Genomic DNA, 22,009 nt, shown 5'->3' with positions numbered 1-22,009 from the left:
AGTTTGCAGCCTAGCACACAACGGGGATGGGCTGAGCAATGCAGAATCACCACATTCAATTCTCCATCACTACATGAAGCAACAGACCCGGAGGATCAGAGAGTCCAGCTCTAAGTCCAGTTCTTATCGTCTTCATCTTGCTCTTGCTACACAGGGAATGAGCCTAAAACAGCCAGGCGAGACCTTATTAATGTTCCCTCCGGAAACGTAGGCCAGGCGAAGCATACTGACTTCAGAGAGTTCAAAAGGCCCCTGGCCTCCGTTGCTGAGGGCGCAACGGATAATAACCACAACTGCCAGAGAAAAAGCTACACAGGTACAGAAAGGGCCACGGGTTAGCCCGCGGGAGCTACGCATGCGTGCCGTTGGCCGGCCCGTCAATCACGGGCGAGGGGCGGGGCGAGGGCGCGTGGAGGCAGTGGGGGCCAAGATGGCGGCGCGGGAGCGGGCGGGGGGCGGCGGGGGCCGGGGGCCGGCGGGACGCTGACCCCGCCCCCTACTGCTGCCAGTCTGCGCCGGGCGTCGGCAGCGGTGGAGCCCGCAACATGGCGGCGGCGGCGCTCAGCTTCGGGCCCGAGCGGGAGGCCGAGCCGGCCAAGGAGGCGCGCGTCGTGGGTTCCGAGCTCGTGGACACGTACACGGTGTGCTGGGGGACGCGGTCACCCAAAGCGTGCATAGCGCCTGGAACCCGGAGTCCAAGTCGGGGGCTCGAGGAGGGGGTCAGGGTCGCACGTCCGTGAGAGGGGGGGGGAAGGGTCTGCGGTAGCGACGAGGGAGCCCTAGAAATGGGGTGTTGAGGGGAAGGGGCTGGGTCGCATAGGTCCCGGAGGAGGTTCTAGGGCGGGGCGCGTGGAGGGGGTTGGGGGGGGGAAGGAGCCGTGCTGGAGGAATCCGAGGGTAAAGGAGGACCTGGGGAGGAAGGGGTGTGCTGATGAGATGGAGTCCTTCTAGATCCTCCAAGCAAGGAGGGATGCCAGCCTAAGAGATCTTGATTAGGGAGTCTGGGAGGAAGGGACTCGAGAGGGGTGGTCTCGTAGATGGAACCGGAGGAAAGGGCCAGGGATCTTCAGGCGGTGAAGGAGAGGGGGCGGATCTTGATCTGCACCCCCACCCCCACCCAAGCCTGTCGCAGTCCAGATCAACCCTGCGATGTGAGGAAGGGGTATGGGAAAATGGGCCCTGGGAGTTTGGGGGGGGGGAGAATTGGACCCTAGTGGTTGGGAAAAGGAGAAGTTACCTCAGGGCTGAAGTACAGGACCTACAAACCATAGGGGACTTCATGGCTTAGGGAAGAGAGACAGTGAGCGTCTTTTACATATCTTTGTAGGCTACAAGGGAGGCCCGACAAAAAAGGAAAGTAGTTTTGGTGATGGTGTTAGAAGCCCTCTTGGTCTGGATAGGTTTGGATGCCAGGCTGCCAGATGAAAACTTGTTCTGTGGTGGGGGCTCATAAAGCATCTCCCCGTCTCCTTGTCCTTTGTTCCCAGGAGGGTGGACAGTGGTAAGGGCCTTGGCCCTGCCTATGCCTCACCCTATTGGCTCCCATGCTAATACCGCATCCTGAGGGCTATTCCTCTAGCTCTTCTTTCCCCAGCAAGGAAGGGGGACTGTGGAATGCTGGCTGGTGGCTCCTTCTGGAGCAACAGGCTGGTGTTGGAGAAATGGCTGCCTCTGGGGGTCAGAGGAATCAGCCGAGTTGACTGATCCCATTCGCCCGTTCCCTGCTACACAGGCAGAGGTGGGAAGCTAGGACCATGGAGCGGGCTCCTCTAGTTAAGGGATGAGGTCACTCAGCTATGACTAGCTGCAATCAGTAGAGGTTCATTCCCCCCAAAAGCTCTTCCTTTTCGGGGCTTTGTCCTTCCTCTAAGTGACAGGGAGCATGGTGGTGATCATCATTTGTCCCTGGGTGTGCTGCGTTGGATGTTAGTAACATACCTGTCTTTTGTGTGGCGTTAGGGCCTGCACAGTCATTTCATACTTAATGCTTTACTCGATCCTTAAGCCTACCAGGTTTTAATATGGAGGAATTGAGGCCCAGAGAGAATTTAGGCTCCCAGTCACTTACATAAGCTGCACATAAGCCACACCCAGGAAATGGGATAGCCAGATTTTTGAACCCAGGTTTTCTTAACCACCAAAACCATATTGTCTTCTGATTGGACCACTGCTGCCCCTGGGAGCGTGGTGGTGCCTCCAGCTCCTGGTTCAGCAGCCGAATTCAAAAACACAGCCAGAGGGAAATGTTGGCCGAAGACCTGCTTCTAGGATGGAGTCAGGGTATCTGGAAAGGTGCATAGCAGAGACACCGGTCGTGCCAAACCCAGCTCTGCTCTGTGTCCCTTACGAGGGACAGCCTGCCTACCACTCAGGTTGAGGCAGGATGTAAAAATCTCAGTCGGTGTATTTCCATTCCTTGCTGATAATCGAAGCACAGCTTGACCCCCCCCCCCAGACCTCACAGGGCTGTGGGGAAGGCTAGGAAGTCTGGGCCACCACTGCTCAGTAGGGGTCAGGTGCACATTGGATGTACAAAGAGCCTGACTCTGGGTTTTTGGGGAGTGGGGTCTGAATACTTTGCAGCTATTGTGGGAGCAGGGTTCCCTAGTCACAAGGAGTCATTTTTTCCCTTTAGGTTTATATCATACAGGTTACTGATGGCAACCATGAGTGGACAATCAAGCACCGTTACAGTGACTTCCATGACCTGCATGAAAAGGTAATCTTAAGAGCTGGGAACCTGTATCTCAGGGCTTAGGGGCTTGAGGACCAAGTCTCCATTGTGCTACACACAAGTTTTAGGGTAAAACTGCCTCCACATCTATTGTTTGCTAATCTTTAAAAATTTTATTTATAACTGGTCATAGTGGTGCATGCCTTTAATTCCAGCACTTGAGAGGCAGAGGCAGGAGGATCTCTGTGAGTTTGAGGACAGCCAGGGCTACACAGAGAAACCCTGTCTTATAATAAAAAAATTTAAATATATATATAATTTATTTATTTTAGGTGGGAGGGGGTGCACACGTGCCACAGCATATGTGTAGCGGTCAGAGGGCAGCCTGTGAGCAGTCATTCTCCTTCCACCACATCGGCCCCAAGGCTTGAACTCAGCTCATCAGATTCAACAGCAGGCACATTCACCAGATGAGCCCTCTCTCTCATGGGCTTTATAGCAGACCAGTTTTTAATACATCTGACGAAAGAACTGGTTGGGCCTAGCAGTCCAACCCTAGCATGAGACTGTCTAGATTAATATGTTTCAATTTTAATTTTAAAATTGCTGTATTCCTGAGGAGAGTACAGGCTCGAACTTGTTTCAGAAAGTATATTTTTTACTCTTTGATAACGGATTGAGATTATATTTTTTCCTTTGCTCTTAGACAGAGCTGCTTTTCTGAGGGCTTTTTTACAATGAGACTGAAATACAACACGGACTCCTTTGGTTTTTGAACTTCAGGGGGCCATAAGCACTACTTTTCCCAATGTCCCCAAAGACCAAAGATGGACTTTCTCACTTGGAATTGTATTGGTATTTCCAGTACCACTTGGATTGGAAGAGGCCACATTCCAGGTGCCCTAGCTGGGAGCACTCACCCTGGCACTGCTGCCAAGAGTGATTGTAGAAGATATGATCCTTGCCAGCCTGGGGCTTACATCCATACAGAGCTACTTGGTCTGTGGTTGATGTGCTTGTGTTTTCTTGCAGCTTGTTGCAGAGAAGAAAATTGACAGAACTCTCCTTCCACCCAAAAAGATAATTGGAAAGAACTCACGAAGCTTGGTAGAGAAGCGGGAGAAGGACCTGGAGGTGTACCTCCAGACCCTCCTGGCCACCTTCCCTGATGTGGCTCCCAGAGTTCTGGCCCACTTCTTGCATTTCCACTTCTATGTAAGTTCCCTTTGGGTTCTCAACTTTGAGGAGAAACAGACTGGACCCTGGCTCTGAGGTTAGAACGTAGAAGAGCAGAGTCAGGTAGAGCAGGTCATGTTTGTGGGTGGGTTTGTATAAATCAGACTGACCACTTATTTTCTTCTATTACAAGGCATTTTGTTTTGCAAAAACATTTCTTGATTTTTAAGGTAGATTTCCCTCCTAATGGGTGAGGATGGACAGGAAAGAAGTGAAACCTGGTCTAGATACACTGTTGGAGTTGGGCTGCGGCTCAGCACCAGTGAGGGAATTAGTCATTCTTCTTGGATTTTAAGGTAATTTTATCTTTAGTGTTGTACATTTGTGTGGGGTGTGTACATGTCAGTGTAAGCACCGTGTAAACCAGAGAGGATGTTGGGTCCCTTGGAGCTCGAGTTACAGGAGGTTGTGAGTCACCCAGGGAAGTGAATCTGGGTCCTCTGTACGTGCAGTTTGCTCTTTTAACTGCTGAACCATCCTTCCAGTCTGGAATTAGTCATTTTTAATTAATGAATTGCCATCATAGGGCCCAGGGTCGATGGCTCCACTGCTGGCTTCGTGGAGCAGCTCTCCTCTTCCTCTGCATAGATCATGAAATGCTACCGCTGACAGAATAAGTCCTGCTGAGCAGAGGGTTCATCAGTATGTGGCTGCCCAGAACTGTATAGCAAGACTGTGTCTCAAGAACAATAAAAAGTAAAAAATAATTAAGTTGTCAGACCTTAAGAAGTGTGAAGCCAAAATATCAAAAACCAGGAGCAGTTTTCTTCTGAGAATTTATTCTAAGGAAAGCTAAGGCAACTGTAAAAGGATATGTGAACAAAGGTAGTTATTGCAAGATACGGAAGACAACACAAAGAATGGTGGGAAGAAGTTTCTTAAAAAAATATCAAGTCATGCCGGGCGGTGGTGGCGCACGCCTTTAATCCCAGTACTCGGGAGGCAGAGGCAGGTGGATCTCTGTGAGTTCGAGACCAGCCTGGTCTACAAGAGCTAGTTCCAGGACAGGCTCCAAAGCCACAGAGAAACCCTGTCTCGAAAAACCAAAAAAAAAAAAAAAAAATATCAAGTCACACCAGGTATGATGGCACACACCTGCAGTTCAGCACTTTCCAGACTGTAGGTCTTGAAAATTCTCCATGGTGACACAGGCCTTTATCCCAGCAGCTAGAAGCAGGCAAATCTCTTGAGTTTGAATTACCAGGGCTACATGATGAAACTCCTGTCCCCAAACAGACAAACGAAACAAAAAAAAAGTGGTCAGCCTTACAACTGGACCTTATATTGCTGGTGTAGCTGTGGACCTTCTGCCATAGAAAATGCATGTATGAGAGGAACAAGTCCTTGCTATTCAGGCGCACGCCTTTAATCCCAGCACTTGAGAGGCAGCAGCAGGTGGATCTTTGTGAGTTCAAGGCCAGCCTGGTCTACACAGCAAGCTTCAAGCCAGCCAAGGCTACTCAGTGAGAGTCTGTCTCAACACCCCCCCCTCGCTAAACTTCTTCCCCCCACACACACACCAAAACAACCCAGTATATAGATTAGGGTTCTAGTTTTATAAGAGAAAGGATCACATTGATGTAGTTGTCTGTGAAGAACTATGTGGGATAGTCTCTTTGAGAGGTTTTCTGATAACATATATCTACTTTTTAATTCTTTTTCCCTTAAATGATGAAGATGCCCTTGGCTTATAGGAAGTAAGTACCTTCTTTAAAATAAATCTTTCTTCTGAAACCACAGAGTAAGACTCCTGAATCTTTTTTGGAATACTAAATAGAGCCTGGAGATTTGGAGTTTGGTGATATCACAAGCTGGAAGGGACCAGTTAGAATGTGTCTGTATACCATCTCCTGTTGTGAGTGTCTTTTTACATTTCCTTGAGTAAGAAAAATTCTCATTCCCTATGTGAGTCTGTCAGATAAACTTCACAAAACTTCCATTTTCTGCTGAAGAATGAAACCCGATAAACATCTCTTTGAAAGTATAATTTGTTGCTTAAGACTGTCTTTGGGGAGTTTTTCCTAGCTACTGCAGGTTTGCCCAACTCTGAGCCATGAAAGGCCTAGAATACTCTTTTTAGTTAGACTTACCTGCCATAGTTCTGGGGCAAGCCTAACTCTGTGGTTCTGGTTTGAAGCATGGCCTCAGAACTTTTTGGACATATTTGGCATTATTGACATAAAATATATGCATAGGTTAAATAAATGTGAGAATTTTAAAAGTAATTAACTTGTCTTTAGATTAAGATGGGTTCTCAGCCATGGTGAGGGGCACTACTTAGCAGCATCCCTGGCCTCTATCCAGTCCGACTGGCACTGCCCTTCCCAGTCCCATCCACTCCAATTCTGTTCTCTAGAGGAGACAATGCCCATCTTCTCATGGTGGGGAGGGGGTAAAATGACCAAGCTGATACCCTCTAGGTCTTCCTTTCAGTTTAATTTTGAACCAACACAGTCTTAAGAGCACTGTCAATTTTTTCTGCAGGCAGGAGCTCTCCAGGGAATCTTTGTCTTAGCCAGTATCTACCTAGGGATTGTTGCAGATACATCTGTCCTGCATGCTGACATTGGATGAAGTGGGGGTACCCAGGGAAGCCTACTTGGTTATGGTTTGGACTACTTATATTTTATTTTGTTGAGTTGAGACAGGCTTTGAATAAATAGAGTTTGCATAAGATTTTCCCGCAGCCTACAGTGACCTTGAACTTGCAGTTATACTCCTGCCTGCTCTTCCTCCTGAGTACTGCAATTACAGCAGATACCCACACACCTGGTTTTCTTGTGATTGTTGCTGTTCTTTTCTGTTTGTTTGGGGAGAAATACCTTTAGATTGAGATACAACTCACTCACTATAAAGTTCACTGTAAGTATATCATTCAGTAGTTTTCAGCCGATGCACAAAGGTGTGAAGTGAGCACGGCTGCATTGATTCCAGCATGTCATCACCACAACCCAGCCCTGTGTTTAGGGCAGTCACTGCCTGTTCCCTCCTTTCCCCAGCCCTCAGCACTCACGGCCTTGCTTTCTGCCTCTTTGAGTTTGTTTGTTCTCAATGTTTTGCATAAGTGGTTCATATAACATGTAGCAATTTCATTTATTTCTCGGATCCATTCATGTAGCATTAATCTTTTAGTCCTTTTATGACTAAAATATTCTTTGGATATACATTCAGAAATCCCTTTCTAATCTGATTTTAAATTCCATGGTTTGAAAATGTTAAATGGTAAATAGTCCGTGAGTTTTAGACATACCATTCTGAGTAGTGTGGAGAGCTCTTTCGCAGGATCAGCTTTGTCTGGCGAATCACACTGTACATACATCACTCTGTAGGCCACCATCTCAGTTTGTCAGATCGAATGTTACAGGTAAATCTGATTTTATGTGGTAATAAATAGCCCAAAGCACCTGAGTCATGATGTTGGCAATTCAGATATGCCAGAATGTAGCCATGAAGTGTTTCCTGTAAGTGAAAAGGTAAAAGTAGAAGATACGTTGAGAGACCATATTACATAATTTTTATTACAGCATTTTTGTTTGTTTGTTTTTCGAGACAGGTTTTCTCTGTAGCTTTGGAGCCTGTCCTGGAACCCAATCTGTAGACCAGGCTAGCCTTGAACTCAGCAACATATTATTTTAATAATTTTAGAGTATTAATGTTTGGCTCTGCCTTCTCTTAGATTAGACTTTATCACGAGTATGCATCTGTAGGAAAGAGTGGTATGTGAACTATCCGTGGGTTTTAGAGTGTGCCCTCCATGACTAAGGAGGGACTGCCATACCATCTTGTGTTTATCCTTCATCCCTGTATCTGAGACAATGAACACATTGTAAGGGCTCCAATAGACAGCTAAAGCCAAGCTCCATGCTGAGCCTTACCTGTGTTCTTTCCTATATGTGCTTGTACAAATCCTTTGTTATTTCTGGTCTGAGTACTTATGTGTTCTAACCACAACCTTTTCAGTTGAAGTATCACAGCAAATCTAGTAGGATTTTCTTCTTCACAATTTCCTGGATAGAAGAATCATTTTTACTGTGATCTTAGCTAATTTATTTTCCTATCATCTCTTCAAGACTTGTCTTGGGCATATCGGAATCCCTGCATCTCCACTCCCTCATGTTCAGACTGTTCTGTTTCAATACTATAGTAGCCAAGATGGCTGCTAATGACTAGCAGTCTACTAAGTGCTGAGTGTATTCCATAGATGTGCTGAACAGAGGAACAACTCGTGCTCCAGGTGGGACAGAGTGGGCCGGTTGGAGAGTTCATGATACTCAGAATGGTGTGCAATTTAAAACTTAGGAAGCATTTACTTCTGGTGTTTTCCATTTAACAACTTTGGACTGTAGTTGATCATGAATCCCACTGAAAATGAAATTGGATAAAGGGAACTGGGGGAGACTACTGCAGAAGGTTTTATGTATGTCTGTGGTATACCCAGAATAGGAAGGTGAGTTATATAATAACTTGGCTTTTTAAGGAACCACCAGATTCTTTTTGGCTTTTTAAGGAACCACCAGATTCTTTTCCATTCTTAGTCACAATGCGTATGTTCCATTTCCCCACATCCTAACCCGCCTTTGCACCTGTCTTTGTTTTATCTAGATGTCATAGTAGGTGTGAAGTAGTTCCATTGTGGTTTTCGCTTACAGTTGCGCCATGATTAATGATGCTGAGATTTTTTTTAAAATATGCCTATTGGGCATTTATATCTTTGGAGAAATGGATTTAGATCCCTGTCTGTGTAACATTAGGTCTTTCTTTTTTACAATTTGTTGTTGTTGTTGTTGTTTGTTTTGTTTTTTTGAGACAGGGTTTCTCTGTATAGCTTGGAGCATCTCCTGGAACTCGCTTTGTAGACCAGACTGGCCTCGAACTCAGAGAGATCCTCCTGCTTCTGCCTCCCAAGTACTGGGATTAAAGGCATATGCCACCACTGCCGGGCTTATAATTTCTTTTTATTTTGTGTGCATTGTTATTTTGCCTGCATGTATGTCTGTGTGCGGGTGTCAGAAACCCTAGAACTGGAGTTACAGACAGGTTAGAGCTGCCATGTGGGTGCTGGGAATTAAACCAGGTCTTCTGGAAGAGCAGCCAGTCCTAGTAACTGCTGACCATGGTCCCTTTCTTTTTCTTTCTTTTTTGTTTTTATTTTAACTTCTTTTTGTTGAGTTGTAAGAGTTCTTTATATATTCTGGATGCTAAACCCTTATCAGAACTGTGATATACAAATAACTTACGTTCTACAAAGGTTTTTTATTTTGTTTTTAACTTTGTAGTATATTCCACAAAGGTCATTTTTTGTTTTGTTTTGGTTTGGTTTTTGGTTTTTCAAAACAGGGTTTCTCTGTAACCCTGGCTGTCCTGAAACTCTCTCTGTAGACCAGGCTGGCCTCAAACTCACAGAAATTCCCTGACTCTGCCTCCTGAGTGCTGGGATTAAAGGCATGCACCACCACCATCCAGCTTGTTTTGTTTTTAACCCTTTACTTTTTACTTTGTTTTTTTTCTTCCTCCCTTCTTTTCTTCTTTTGTCTCTCTTTCGTGTGTGTGCTACAGATCAAACTTCAGGCCTTTTATATCCTAAACATGGACTACCATTGGTTTGTACCCACAGCGGTTCACTTTGTTTGTTGTTGCTGTTGTTTCTTAGAACATGATCTCTGTGTAGTCCCTGCTGGCTTAGAACCTTAGAGAACAAGCTGGCCTCAAACTCACCATCGTCCTGCCTCAGCCTCCTGAGTACTGTGATTATGGGCATCTACCACCACACTTGGCTTCCTTTACTTGATAATATCCTTTAAAAATATTTATTTTTATTATGTTCATGGGTGTTTTGCCTGCATATATGTCTGTGACCATGTGTGTATAGTGCCTATGGAGGCCAGAAGACGGGTCAGATCCCCTGGCACTGGAGTTATGAACAGTTGTTAGCTATGTCGGTGCTGGGAATTGAACCCTTGTCCTCTGTAAGAGCAGCAAGTTTTCTTGACCACTGAGCCCTTGATAATATTCTTTGAAACATACATATTTTAGATTTTGACAAAGTTTATTTTTTTGTATGTTTTGGTCACTTGTATTTTTCATGCCATATCTGAGAACCCATTGACTAATTATCACAAAAAAATTATATTTTCTCTTTTATGTTTTGTTTTTACATTTAGGACTTTGATCCATTTCAAGTTCATTTTTGTATATGGTAAAAAATATAAAGTCCAGTTTGATTCTTTCATTATTTGGATTTTAATGACAAGGGAAAAAGCATTTCCCTCCCCAGCCAACCCAGAACTGGGGAATTCCAGGGGTGAGGCAGCCTTTGTTTCCTCCTCCACTGGATAGCTGTGCTCCTCGCTTCTTGGACTCACAGTGATAGACCCCGTCCCAGAATGTTTAGAGAAGTTCCAAACTCAGCAGAATGCAATCCCATGGATAATCATAACCAAGATCATCCTGAAGCAGGCCACATCACAGTGGGCTTGGAAATAGAGCCCAGTCTGTCTCCCAGGCCTGCTTGTTTCAACCAGTTTATTCCAATTCAGTTATTTAACTTCTCTGTGCCTTATTCTGTTTTGTGATCTGGAAGGTGGTAGTCTGGGGGTTGTTTGGAGCCTGCCTGAGTTTTTACAGTGAATATCTGAGGCTTAGAAAAGGGGTGGGTCAGGGCTCACCACATGTCACCATGCTGGGCTGCTCTGGTAAGAAAGATAACTGAGTTCCCTTCAAAGGTGAGGTGTATATCATTTCCTTATTTTAAAGCCACTTGACTGTAACCAGAAAACAGTTTTTTAAATTTGAAATGAAATTGTCGACTATCTTAGTATTGGCTTTTTTTTTTTTTTTTTTTTTTTTTGGTTTTTCGAGACAGGGTTTTTCTGTGGCTTTGGAGCCTGTCCTGGAACTAGTTCTGTAGACCAGGCTGGTCTCGAACTCACAGAGATCCGCCTGCCTCTGCCTCCTGAGTGCTGGGATTAAAGGCATACGCCACCATCGCCCGGCAGTGTTGGCTTTAGATCCATTTTATTTTTATAATTAATTTGTTTTAGTTGCAAAGGGCTGAGGTTGTGAATGATAACAAACCTGTTTGGTGTGTTTGTTTTTCAACTTAGAGTCTTGAAGCTTTTTAAAATTTATATGTGAATCCTTCAGTGGGGAATTTTGCTTAAAGTTGAATCACATATAATATGCCTGACTCCTGGTAGACAAAATGCAAGGCCCCTCCAACTATAACACGTGTGTCCAGATCACACCTGGGTGATGGCCTCAGTGCCAAGTAGTTCCTGCCCAGTGAATGTCCACTGACAGGCACACTGCCTTAGCATGAGCCAAGCAGAGGTGGCAGGGACTAGCGAGGGGTTTCTAATTGAGCATCAGATCTGTATTTGGGGGTACACTTACAGCTGGGCTCTGTGAGTAGGCAGCTAAAGATATAAATAGCCTAAGTAGTCCGCATGGTGTTGGGGTACAGCCCAAAGAGGCCTAACTGAGGTAGAGGCCTGACTCTGTGCCCTTTGCCTTCAGGTGCACCTTGGCCAGAGGAAACTAGTGCTTTAGGTTTGCCGACTAAGAAATTTCTAGATCCTTCTGGTTCAGACTCTCTCCTGAGGTGAAGGTCAGCCTGAGGAAGCCAAGTAGGAAGGCCAATAGTGTGCTCTTCCTGTGCGCAGAGAGGAAAGAAGATTCCTCAGAAGTTAAAGCTCTTGCCTCTGGGTCTTCTGGGAAGCCCAGCTCTGACCCTTAGCAGGCTGTCTTCCAGCGTGACTCTTTCTCTTCTGTCCAGATCAACACCAGTTGCCCAAAGAAATGTTCCATAGGAGGTATATTTCTGCTGGCAGTGGTGACAGGGCAGGAAGCCCTTTTTTTTTTTTTTTTTTTTTTTTTTTTGGATTTTCGAGACAGGGTTTCTCCGTAGCTTTTGGTTCCTATCCTGGAACTAGCTCTTGTAGACCAGGCTGGCCTCGAACTCACAGAGATCCGCCTGCCTCTGCCTCCCGAGTGCTGGGATTAAAGGCGTGCGCCACCACCGCCCAGCTAGGAAGCCCTTTTTTTCAAGAGCCTTCTAGCAGGCTCCTTGTGTCTGTACAGTGCCTGAGAGGCCTGTGGAGTTGAGGTAAGTGTGGCCGGGCAGCCTCTGGTACCTTAGCACCAGGAGGTCTGGCTATAGGAGGATAGGAAAGAAGGCCGTGCTTCTCAGAAGTGCGTGGGAGACTTGCTTGTAGGCCATCCCAAGCTTTTCCTTGACTTCGGATCCTCACAGCTGCCAGGGTAAACTCATGGGCTTTAGGAGGTTGTAAGAGACTGAAGTTGCACTTCAGAGACCCCGTAGCCTCTACTGACTGGAACCCTGTTGCTCTGTTAGCCTCTTACATTTGACCTGTGCGCTGAGCTCTCTAATGCTGAAGTGCAGTGGCTTATCTTCTCTCTCTGGTGAGGTGGGAAAGGAGCAATTCTTAACATATAAACTGAATTTCAAGCAAACTCTATAAGCACAACTTTTAAAGATCATGAGGTCAAGAGAAAACTGGGATAATATTCTTACATTCTTAGAGTAAAAGAAGAGATCTCATAGTCACAAAGGAAAAGAATTAAAAGTTAAACATAAAAATAAAAAACCTCACTATGTTAAGAAAACCACCTTGAACAAAGGACAAACGTGCATGCAGGCTGGAGGAAACGATTACTGATATTCCCAGCTGTTAAGATTGCTGTTGTGAGCTGGGTGAAGGGCTCATAGCTCCCACCTACTTGGGAGGCTGAGGCGGAAGGATTCTGAAATTGAAGCCACCCAGTTAAAACAGAATAAAATAAAAGGTTGTCTGCTGTGGTTGAGGGATAGAGGCCCCAGATTCAGTTCCTGGTATTTGAGGCGGATAGCTGTGATGTATAAAACATTATAAGGAAGAGACAAACAATTCATGAGGTCACAGGAAAAGGACACCCTGTCCTCAGCCACCTGGTGCTTTCTAAGTCCCATAAATGCATAAGAGATTGTGTGTCCTGTGAGTTGTGAGGGGTTATGTGCTGCCTCTATCTGGGCTTGCTTACAAAAAGACCTGTGGACTGCTGTCAGTCAGTTTAATTTCTTACCTGTGGGAGGTGGGGCTAAAGGTTTTGGCGAGTGTCTCCAAACCTCATGATTGTTTTGTTACTTTTTTTTTTTTTTTTTAGATTTTTAGTATTTCATGTGTCTGAGTGTTTTGCTAGCGTGTATGTATGTGTGCCATGCCTGTGACTGGTGCCTGAGGAGGTTAAATTCCCTGGAACTGGAGTTACTAATGGTTGTGAGCCATGTGAATCTAAACCTAAGTCCCCTGGAAGAGTAGCAAGTGTTCTTAACCACTGAGCCATCTCTTTCCCCACGATTGTTTTGAGTGCAGAAGCAATTGGCTATGTTCTGAGAGGACCAAGATCAAGTGCTCGAGTGTAGCCCTGCTGGTTTATAGTCATAAAGCTGGAGCGTCAACACCTTCCTCCTGTGTTTGCTTGTTTGTGTAACAGCATCTATAGGGTGGTGGGAGAAGTCAGTGAGCCAGGACCTACCTAGTACTTAGACACCGTCTGCTGTGACTTAAAGCCAGCGTGGTAGCTGTTAATGTGAGGGAAGACTGGTTCTTGCTGTTCGCTTTGTGGCTTTGTGTGGCATTTGGAACACCCTTGCTGTATCTTTCTAGTGACCCTGGGGCTTTGTTGTGCTGCTGTGAATCTGGGAGGCTTGAACGCACAAAAAAGACATCCTTCCTTCCTTCCTTTTTTTTGTTGTTGTTGTTGTTGTTGTTTGTTTTTCGAGATAGGGTTTCTCTGTAACAGCCCTGGCTGCCCTGGAACTTGCTTTGCAGACCAGGTTAGCCTCAAACTCACAGAGATCCATCTGCCCCTGCCTCCTGGGTGCTAGGATTAAAGGCGTTTGCTGCCATAACCGCTTAATTTCCACTCTTTGAAAAAACATTTGACCTGAGAGAAGGTGGAAATAGTCATTCCTAGGGAAAGTTGGTGCTGCAAAGTCACGTATTCTATTAGTCAGGGCCTCTTTTTTCCCTAAAGAATCAGGATTTCTTCCCTGGGCACCCTCTCCTGGGAGCCCCATACTTAGTGAGGAAGCTGCTGACTCCCCCAGCCAACCCTTGGCATAAGTCAGGCTTTGTTGGCCCCTGGGCTGCAGCCCACTCAGCCAGCGCCTGTGCAGACTTGCAGTTGTTTTTGAGGAAATGCTCAGCTCTCCATATATCTGAAAACAGTTCCCTTTCTAAACTTCTTTTTTTAAAAAAGATTTATTTTTGGTGTACAGTGTTCAGCCTACATGTACACCTGCATGCCAGAAGAGGGCGCCAGATCTCACTGAGGATGGGTGTGAGCCACCATGTAGTTGCTGGGAATTGAACTCAGGACTTCTTTCTGGAAGAGCAGCCAGTGCTCTTAACCTCTGAGCCGTTTCTCTAGCCTCCCCCCTTCTAAACTTCTTGCTTCATTCTACGTTTCCTCCCTCCTTTAGTTGTTCTCTATCTAAAAGCTGTGTCCTACTTGTTGCCTGCAGGCTATGTGTGGTCTACGATAGCTATGAATGCAACCCAACACAAAACAGTAAACTTACTTAAAGCATTATGAGATGCTTCTTGTGATTGTATTGTTGTTACTTGATTGTGCAGTTCTCAAGTATGAATTTTGTTGGTGACAGTGTCTTAATTGCAGTGTCAAAAGATTGGACACTCCTGAGATCTAGAGCTGACCCTGCAGGAGCGAAGTGAGTGGATAGCAGGGACTGTGCAATTCCAGCGATGGGCAGATGGACCTCTAACTGCAGGGTTTGTATCTCCACAGGAAATAAATGGCATCACTGCAGCACTGGCTGAAGAGCTCTTTGAAAAAGGTACATAGCCATTGGCTCTTGAAATGCTGGGGGCATTGCCTAGTGCCCAGGGTGGCACTGACTTTATATTAGATCCTACCCATCTCCTTGAGGGTGTCAAGTCCTTGGCCCTGGTCCCCAGTCTACCCACTACTTGCCCTGTAGGTGAGGATCCTTCGTGTTTAAGATTCTCTATTATAATTTATTATTGCGGGGTATGTGTATGTGGGCACATGTGTCACAGCACACATGTGGAGATAGAGGACAACTTGGTAGAGTCAGTTCTCTCCTTCCGCCTTTATGTAGGTTCTGGGGATCAAACTCAGGTAGCCAGGCTTGTGTAAGGTGAGTGCCTGGGACTCACCTACGTCTCAGGATCTATTCCCAAGTCACACGGGGTGTTGGAAGGTGGCTGGCATGCTGCCATCTTGCACCTGGTTTGTCCTTGCTTGAAAGTGTTCAGATCGCAAGTAGAAGCCAATCTTGGGTCATGTTCATATTAACAATTAACAGTAGTAGAATGAGCACGCCCCGCCAGCAGGCTTACATTTAGCATCTTACTGCTTTCCCTGGGGTAAAGGTAAGGGTACTAGTGGTCAGAGGTATGGAAACCTGCTAGAAGGAGCAATTTAAAGCCTAAACACTGGCATCTTAGGTCTATAACTTATGACCTTAGTCTCTGTATATTAGAGGGTGCAGGGTAGTTGTGACACCTAGAGTACTGCCTCTCCCAGCCTCCTCTTGGCTCGGTGCCTTAGCTCTCCACCACACCTCACCCTTCAGGAGGGCTCCCCAGTTGCACAGCCCTTCCCTTCTCCCTCATCATGTGTCCAGGATTGCCCTGTGCCCGGTATGAGCTCAGAAGGGCCAATCCTATGTACCTAAGACTGTAGCTTCGCATGGTGGGTGGGGTGGATGCTTGTCATAGGTGCTTGCTGCATGCTTGTTGACTGTTGGCTTGGTGCTTGTCTCCCCTGGCTGTCCAATAGGCTGGGACTGGACTGGGGCTGGACACTCACTCTTGAACTTGACTGTTACAGGAGAACAGCTTCTAGGAGCCGGTGAGGTCTTTGCCATCAGGCCCTTGCAGCTCTATGCTGTCACGGAGCAGCTACAGCAAGGAAAGCCTACTTGTGCCAGCGGTGATGCCAAGACTGACCTTGGGCACATCCTAGACTTCACCTGTCGCCTTAGGTACCTTAAGGTACAGTTACAGCAGCATAGCTGTAGAGCGTCTCTCAGTTGTCTGACAGCTCACCAGCTGGCAGTGTGTGAAGGAGACTAAGACTGGGCTCTCAGTGGATGAAAGCCTCCTGGTGTTGTTGATACTGTGTTTCTGCCTGTGAGCGCCAGGGGGCATCGTGGCCCATTGTCTGAATACAGTTGAAGTGGTCAGAGCTTTGAGTTTGACAGCTGTGGCCACATTCACCCAAGAGCGCAGAATGGGAGTTCACTACAGCACCCCTAATTTAAATCCATCTTTGACCTCAGGTTTCTGGCACAGAAGGACCTTTTGGGACCAGCAACATTCAGGAGCAGCTCCTGCCCTTTGATCTTTCTATATTCAAGTCTCTTCATCAGGTAGAGGTAAGGCCCAAGGCTGCTAGTGAGCAGGCAGGGCTGAGCCTGCCCAGCAGTGTCTTGCTCTGTTGTCTCTTTGCAGGTAATGGTTGTGATAGCAAGTGGTAAGGCACCGTTGCTTTAATATTTGGCAACATGTTGACAGATTCTGTCCAAGGAAATCAAGCCAGAAAAGGGGAAAGCCAGAAAGGAGCCTTTTCTGTCCTTAGCTGGTTTGCAGTTCTCCACCCCTATTGTAGGCAGCAGAGGTATTAGAGACCAGAGCCGCAGAAATTAGTTTGCTGCGGCCTCTCATGGAGTCAGGATCATGTGTTATTCAGGTAGAAGTCATAGAAATCATCCTAAGGCCAGACGGAGGCAATTCCAACTCTTTGTTTTCCCAGAAGAATGCTTTATATTACTTTCTACTGAATTCTGGTTCCTAACACTAATTTTGTTGTCATTTTTAAAAAGAAAGGGGAGTCAGTAATGAACAATAAAAGCTGTTTTTTATAAAATAAAACCACATGTTTCCTGAACTTGGTTTTTGTCTTCAGCTCTACCCAGTGCCCATGTATTCTTGACCAACTCTCCCCAACTTCTCTGTGAAGTTTGGATACTTTTGTTCTCAATTTTACAATTGAGGAAACTGAGGCTTGGGGAAATGAGGAAGTTAGGCCAGGATATTGAATTTGAATTCCAGAAGCCTGCTTCCATTGACCTGTATTGCCTGAGGACAGAGGGTCAGGCTGGGTAAGCAGGAGAGATGCTCCATGTGCTGTGGCTGCATGCCCCTGTTCTCCATCACTGATTCCCAGCTCCTACCTTTTCTGTTTCCTTGGCAAGTTCCTGGTAGCCCTTAACCACAAAAATGGAATTTGTGGCTCATAAGGAACCTGAGCGTCCATTTTTGAGGCAAGATCAGGCTGGCCTCGAACTCACAGAGATCTGCCTGCCTCTGCCTCCTGAGTGGAGTCTAAAGGTGTACGCCAGCATGCCTGGCTACATGCCTTTCTTACTAGATACTTAAAATGTTTATCTGCAACTGAGACTCACTGGGGAATAAAAGAGGCCCAAGTTTATCTAGGGATTTGAGCTTGCCTGTGGGATGAACATCTAGTTCCTAGGGTTTCTGAGGGGCCAGGATGCCATTTCTGAGACACAGCTGTTGTTTGTTCCAGATAAGTCATTGTGATGCTAAGCATATCCGAGGGCTGGTCACCTCCAAGCCAACATTAGCCACAATGAGTGTCAGATTCTCAGCAACCTCAATGAAGGTGAGCTCTGCCTTTGTGTTTATACTGGGGTCTGGCCTGGGGGGCATAGCCTTTGTTAGTGAAGCCGACTGAACTTTCTCTGAGCCCAGCAAGCACTGGCTTAGCCCTCATTTGTATCTCATCCTCCCTGGACTTGCAGAGAAAGGTGAGGTGTAGAAGGGCTGGACCCTGTTTGGACTGAGTAACAGAAATAGCCCAGCTGTTAAGGTAGGGAGTTTCTTTTACCATTATATGGATGCCATCATAATAATATTTAAGTCCTCCTTCAATATAGGGAGAGACTCATTTTGTGACTTCTGATCAGGATTTGGGTTTGTTGAAAATTCTTTCTCTTGAGGCCACTGACTCAAAGGAAGAAACTGTACAGAGAGTCGAGTATAGATGTCCTCTGGGAAGTACTTCTTGCCATATAGCTGAAGGAGCTCAGGATAACCCCATATAAGAAGATGTCTTATAGACATCAAAAGTCAACCGAGAAGAACTGCCTCCCTCTCCTGTGGTGACTGATGCCCTGTGCTGCTGTTCTCGTCTCGGTGATAATTCTCTCCCTGGGAAGTAATGGTTAAGGGATTTGTTGTTCACAGTGGAGACCACTCTGAAAGCATGGTTGTCCGGCAACATCATGAATTCAAACCTTCACCTTCTGAAGGTTTAAGCCAGGAAAGATATCACTTGTAGAGCAGAGGCCCCGGGGGGGGGGGGGACTTGACTAGCATTTGTTCCTGAAGTCACAGGACCAGAACATATTCCACATCTTTCAGTTATTTCACAATCACTTTAAGACACATAAAGCAAAGCCCATTTTTAATGCAAACTCATTTCCACATGCTAAATATGCTCTAGTGCTTCCTTAAATTTTGCAACAATAGCGTATTCTACTCAGTGTTGCGTGAGGGCTCAACAGATGTTCTCATGCAGGAAGTCCTTGTTCCTGAAGCCTCAGAATTTGATGAGTGGGAGCCTGAAGGCACAGCCCTTGAAGGCCCTGTGACTGCTATCATCCCTACATGGCAAGCGTTGACCACTCTGGACCTGAGCCACAACAGCATCTCTGAGATCGACGAATCTGTGGTATGCTTGCAGCAGCCTCTCAAGGCCTTCAGACCTTCCAAACCCGAGGAATAGCTATTATATTTTACTTTTTCTGAAGGCTCACCCCCCCCCAGAAAAATCTATTAAGTGCTCTACATATTATGTGTAGTCTTTTTAAGTTGAATTTCAAAATGAGAATGTTTTAAAATGGTGAGTTATTAATAAAACCAAGTGAAGTATATAAATTATGTATGCATTTAATATAACCAAACCATGGTAAATGATAATTCCTTTTAAGGAATAGCAGAAAACTCATTGCCTAGAATATAGGTGTGCCTGTGTTAGAGCGACATCCCAATGGTCTTAAGAATGTGCTTCTTTTTGTGATCCTGTGGGGGAGGACAGGGTAAAAAAGGACAGGTTCCCTTGTTTTTGGAGGACATTACCATGTGTTACCATGTGTATTACTTAAGCCAGTTGTTCTGTCTAAACAGTAGATTCCTTTGGATTTCTGCTGAGTGGGCAGTGGGAGGTGTCAATGACCCTGCAGATAAGCCAGCCTGAAGCGTGTGTTTAGCCACTGGGTACATGGACTGTTTAGGGTCCTACCTCCTTGAGTAACACCAGACATTCTTTTCTTTCATAAGAAACTGATCCCAAAGATTGAGTACCTGGACCTGAGTCACAACGGAGTGCTAGTTGTGGACAACCTACAGGTAAGGTCTGCCCACTAGCTCTCTAGGGCCCTGCTGTCCTGATGGGTCCGAGACTGGAGAAGCATTGCACCCTAGGGGGTGGCAAGCATAGGGGCTGTGGCCTTCCTCTTGGGCTTCCAGGGATGCACTGATTGTTTTAGTTCCAAAGTGTTCAAAAAGCTGAGTATGTGCAGAGTGTGATGATGATAGGCAGGCTGAGTTTTCAGTGCCCACCCCTGACCTCTGCAGGGGATACCATGAGACTATGGCATGTGAAAGAGGGAAGAGGGACTTCCCTTCCCAGTGGTTGTCAAAAGACTTATAAACCTGCCTCACAGAACTGGTCCGATTGGTCTGAAAGGGCACAGTGGCCTCTCTGGAGGCCTAACCTGTGCTGCCACTGTGTTTCTCCTGTTCCAGCACCTGTACAATCTCGTCCACCTTGACCTGTCCTACAACAAGCTCTCCTCCCTGGAAGGCGTGCACACTAAACTGGGCAACGTCAAAACCCTAAACCTGGCAGGCAACTTCCTAGAGAGTCTGAGTGGCCTGCACAAACTCTACTCTCTGGTTAATCTGGACCTCAGAGACAACAGGATTGAGCAGGTGAACCCCAGCCCTGAGACCCTCGGGGATCTGAGATTGCTAGGCCTTGTTTGTTATCTTAAAAAAAGAAAACCAATAGGATTCTGTTCACTTAAAAGAAACCATCAAGTGTGTAGTCTGTTGCTGAGTTGTTAAAAGAAGGGGCTAAATGGCACTTCTATCTTGCAGTTGGAGGAGGTCAAGAGCATAGGCAGCCTACCATGTCTAGAGCGTGTGGCCTTACTGAACAACCCTCTGAGCATCATCCCTGACTACCGGACCAAGGTGCTCTCCCAGTTTGGCGAACGAGCCTCTGAGGTAAGCCCCAGAACCACCCACAGAGCCCAGAGACTGGCAGGATGAATTCCAGTTCTACATAAGCAAAGCAAGGCCCTCGTCTGCATCAGGTCTACAAGTCCACTGCTCCTTCTCCCATCAGTTGTGTGTTCCCTAGCAGGCTTCATGTGTGCCAAATCTTCAGGCCAGGAAGGCTCCAGGAACACATAGGCACAGAGGGATTGTCTTCAACTTTTAAAACATACACTGGAAACTGAGCAGTGGTGGTGCACGCCCTTAATCCCGGCACTCAGGAAGTCCAGAGGCAGGTGGATCTCTGTGAGTTCGAAGCCAGCCTGGTCTACAGAGTGAGTTCCAGAACAGCCAGGGCTACACAGAGAAACTCTGTCTTGAAAAACCAAAACAGAAAAAAGAAAAGAAATACATTAGATATTTTAGACAAGGGGCCTAAAATAGATGTCTAAAATTATGTGTAAGATTTTTATTTAATTTATGTAAGCTTCCTAAAATTACCAATTTTTTGAACAGCAGGTAACCCTGGTACTTAACTAACTACCAGCCTTGAGATTTTATTTTTTTCCTCTACTGGATCAATCCAGTCCGGTGCCTGCTGCCTACTGCTATGACAGACAGTGCAGGTGCCACCATGCTAACCACGAAAGTCCTTACCCCAGGTGCACTCCTTTCCCTCCGTCTCCAGCCACTTTGGCTCCATTCCCATTCTCTCACCAGTTCGTGGAACCTATTTTCTCCAGATCCCTGGCCAGAAGATAACTGTGGCTCTGTTTGCATCTATCTCCAGCCCTTCTCTGCCCCCACCAAGTGCTGCTTTGTCCATATTGTCACTAAGATAATTTACATAAGAGGTTATCTCTTGCTGGAGAGAATTGCTTATACTTTTAATTCCAGAATTCAGGTTCTGAAGAAAAAAAAAAGAATTCAGGTTCTGAAGCAAGAGGGTTACCCAGAGTTCAAGACCAACCTGGGTGACAGAGTGAGACTCTTCTCAGATAGATGGATGGATGGATGGATGGATGGATGGATGGATGGATGGATGAATGTTCTTCCCTTTTTGGCTCCAGAGCTGGAAGGCCCCCTGATTCCACCTGCCCAAAGCTTTTGGAGTATCCTTCAAGTGGTTTTTCTGCTTGCATGCTAGCCTACAGCTCTCCGGAATGGGACTCCTGCCTTCTTCCTCTACTATTATCTCTGCCCACTAGTCCCTTGTCCAGAAGTTCTCTTCTTGCTCTTTGACAGTCAACTCCGCTTGTGTTCTGCCTATAAGTAGGAACTCAGTATATTCAGTCCCCAAGAGGCTGCTGCCCCCTCTTAATAGAGAAGGACTCCTGAGATGTCCTAAGCTATGTGGGACCGCCATGGGCCCTCCAAGGTGGTTCCAGATTTCTTATGTTGTGGTGTAGAGCCTCTCTTAGCCTCCAGTATCTTGTTGAGGGCCTATTGGGGTGCTCAGACCCAGTCTTCAGAATCTCACCATTCTCCCAATATTCTTTGCCAATTTCAATGCTGTAAGCTACCTTCTGGATTTTGTAGATCTGTCTAGATGATGCAGCAACCACAGAGAAGGAGCTGGACACTGTGGAAGTACTGAAAGCCATTCAGAAAGCCAAGGATGTCAAGTCCAAACTGAGCAACACAGAAAAGAAGGTAAACATGGTAGAGGGAGCCAGCCAAGGATGGAACTTATCTTGGGGAAACTGAGCCATGAACTCCCTTAGGGTCTCTGATCATTAACACCGCTCCTGTCCCCATGAAACCTCAGGCTGGGTCCTCAGGCGGTGTACAGTAGTGGTACCTA

At 46.2% G+C, this 22,009-nt stretch overlaps 1 protein-coding gene across 2 annotated transcripts in view; it reads left to right on the top strand.

Annotated features, from left to right (window-relative positions):
* The first annotated feature begins 429 nt into the window (after positions 1-429).
* Positions 430-22,009, top strand: part of Nisch (nischarin) — a 35,431-nt gene continuing 13,851 nt past the window's right edge. The window contains exons 1-12 of one of the 2 annotated variants that reach the window (XM_075989014.1): positions 430-641; positions 2,636-2,719; positions 3,707-3,889; positions 14,720-14,768; positions 15,788-15,951; positions 16,239-16,334; positions 17,489-17,584; positions 18,503-18,655; positions 19,264-19,332; positions 19,732-19,917; positions 20,086-20,214; positions 21,745-21,858. In XM_075989014.1, the coding sequence (XP_075845129.1) occupies positions 546-641; positions 2,636-2,719; positions 3,707-3,889; positions 14,720-14,768; positions 15,788-15,951; positions 16,239-16,334; positions 17,489-17,584; positions 18,503-18,655; positions 19,264-19,332; positions 19,732-19,917; positions 20,086-20,214; positions 21,745-21,858 (1,419 nt within the window). In that variant the 5' untranslated portion in view covers positions 430-545. The remainder of the gene's footprint in view (positions 642-2,635; positions 2,720-3,706; positions 3,890-14,719; positions 14,769-15,787; positions 15,952-16,238; positions 16,335-17,488; positions 17,585-18,502; positions 18,656-19,263; positions 19,333-19,731; positions 19,918-20,085; positions 20,215-21,744; positions 21,859-22,009) is intronic. The other variant, XM_075989013.1, reaches the window with a different exon arrangement.

The sequence above is a fragment of the Microtus pennsylvanicus genome, chromosome 10 (genome assembly GCF_037038515.1).
Source record: "Microtus pennsylvanicus isolate mMicPen1 chromosome 10, mMicPen1.hap1, whole genome shotgun sequence".
NCBI classification, from domain to species: Eukaryota; Metazoa; Chordata; class Mammalia; order Rodentia; family Cricetidae; genus Microtus; species Microtus pennsylvanicus.
Note: the sequence above shows the minus strand (reverse complement) of the source record. Positions and strands in the feature narration are given on the sequence as shown.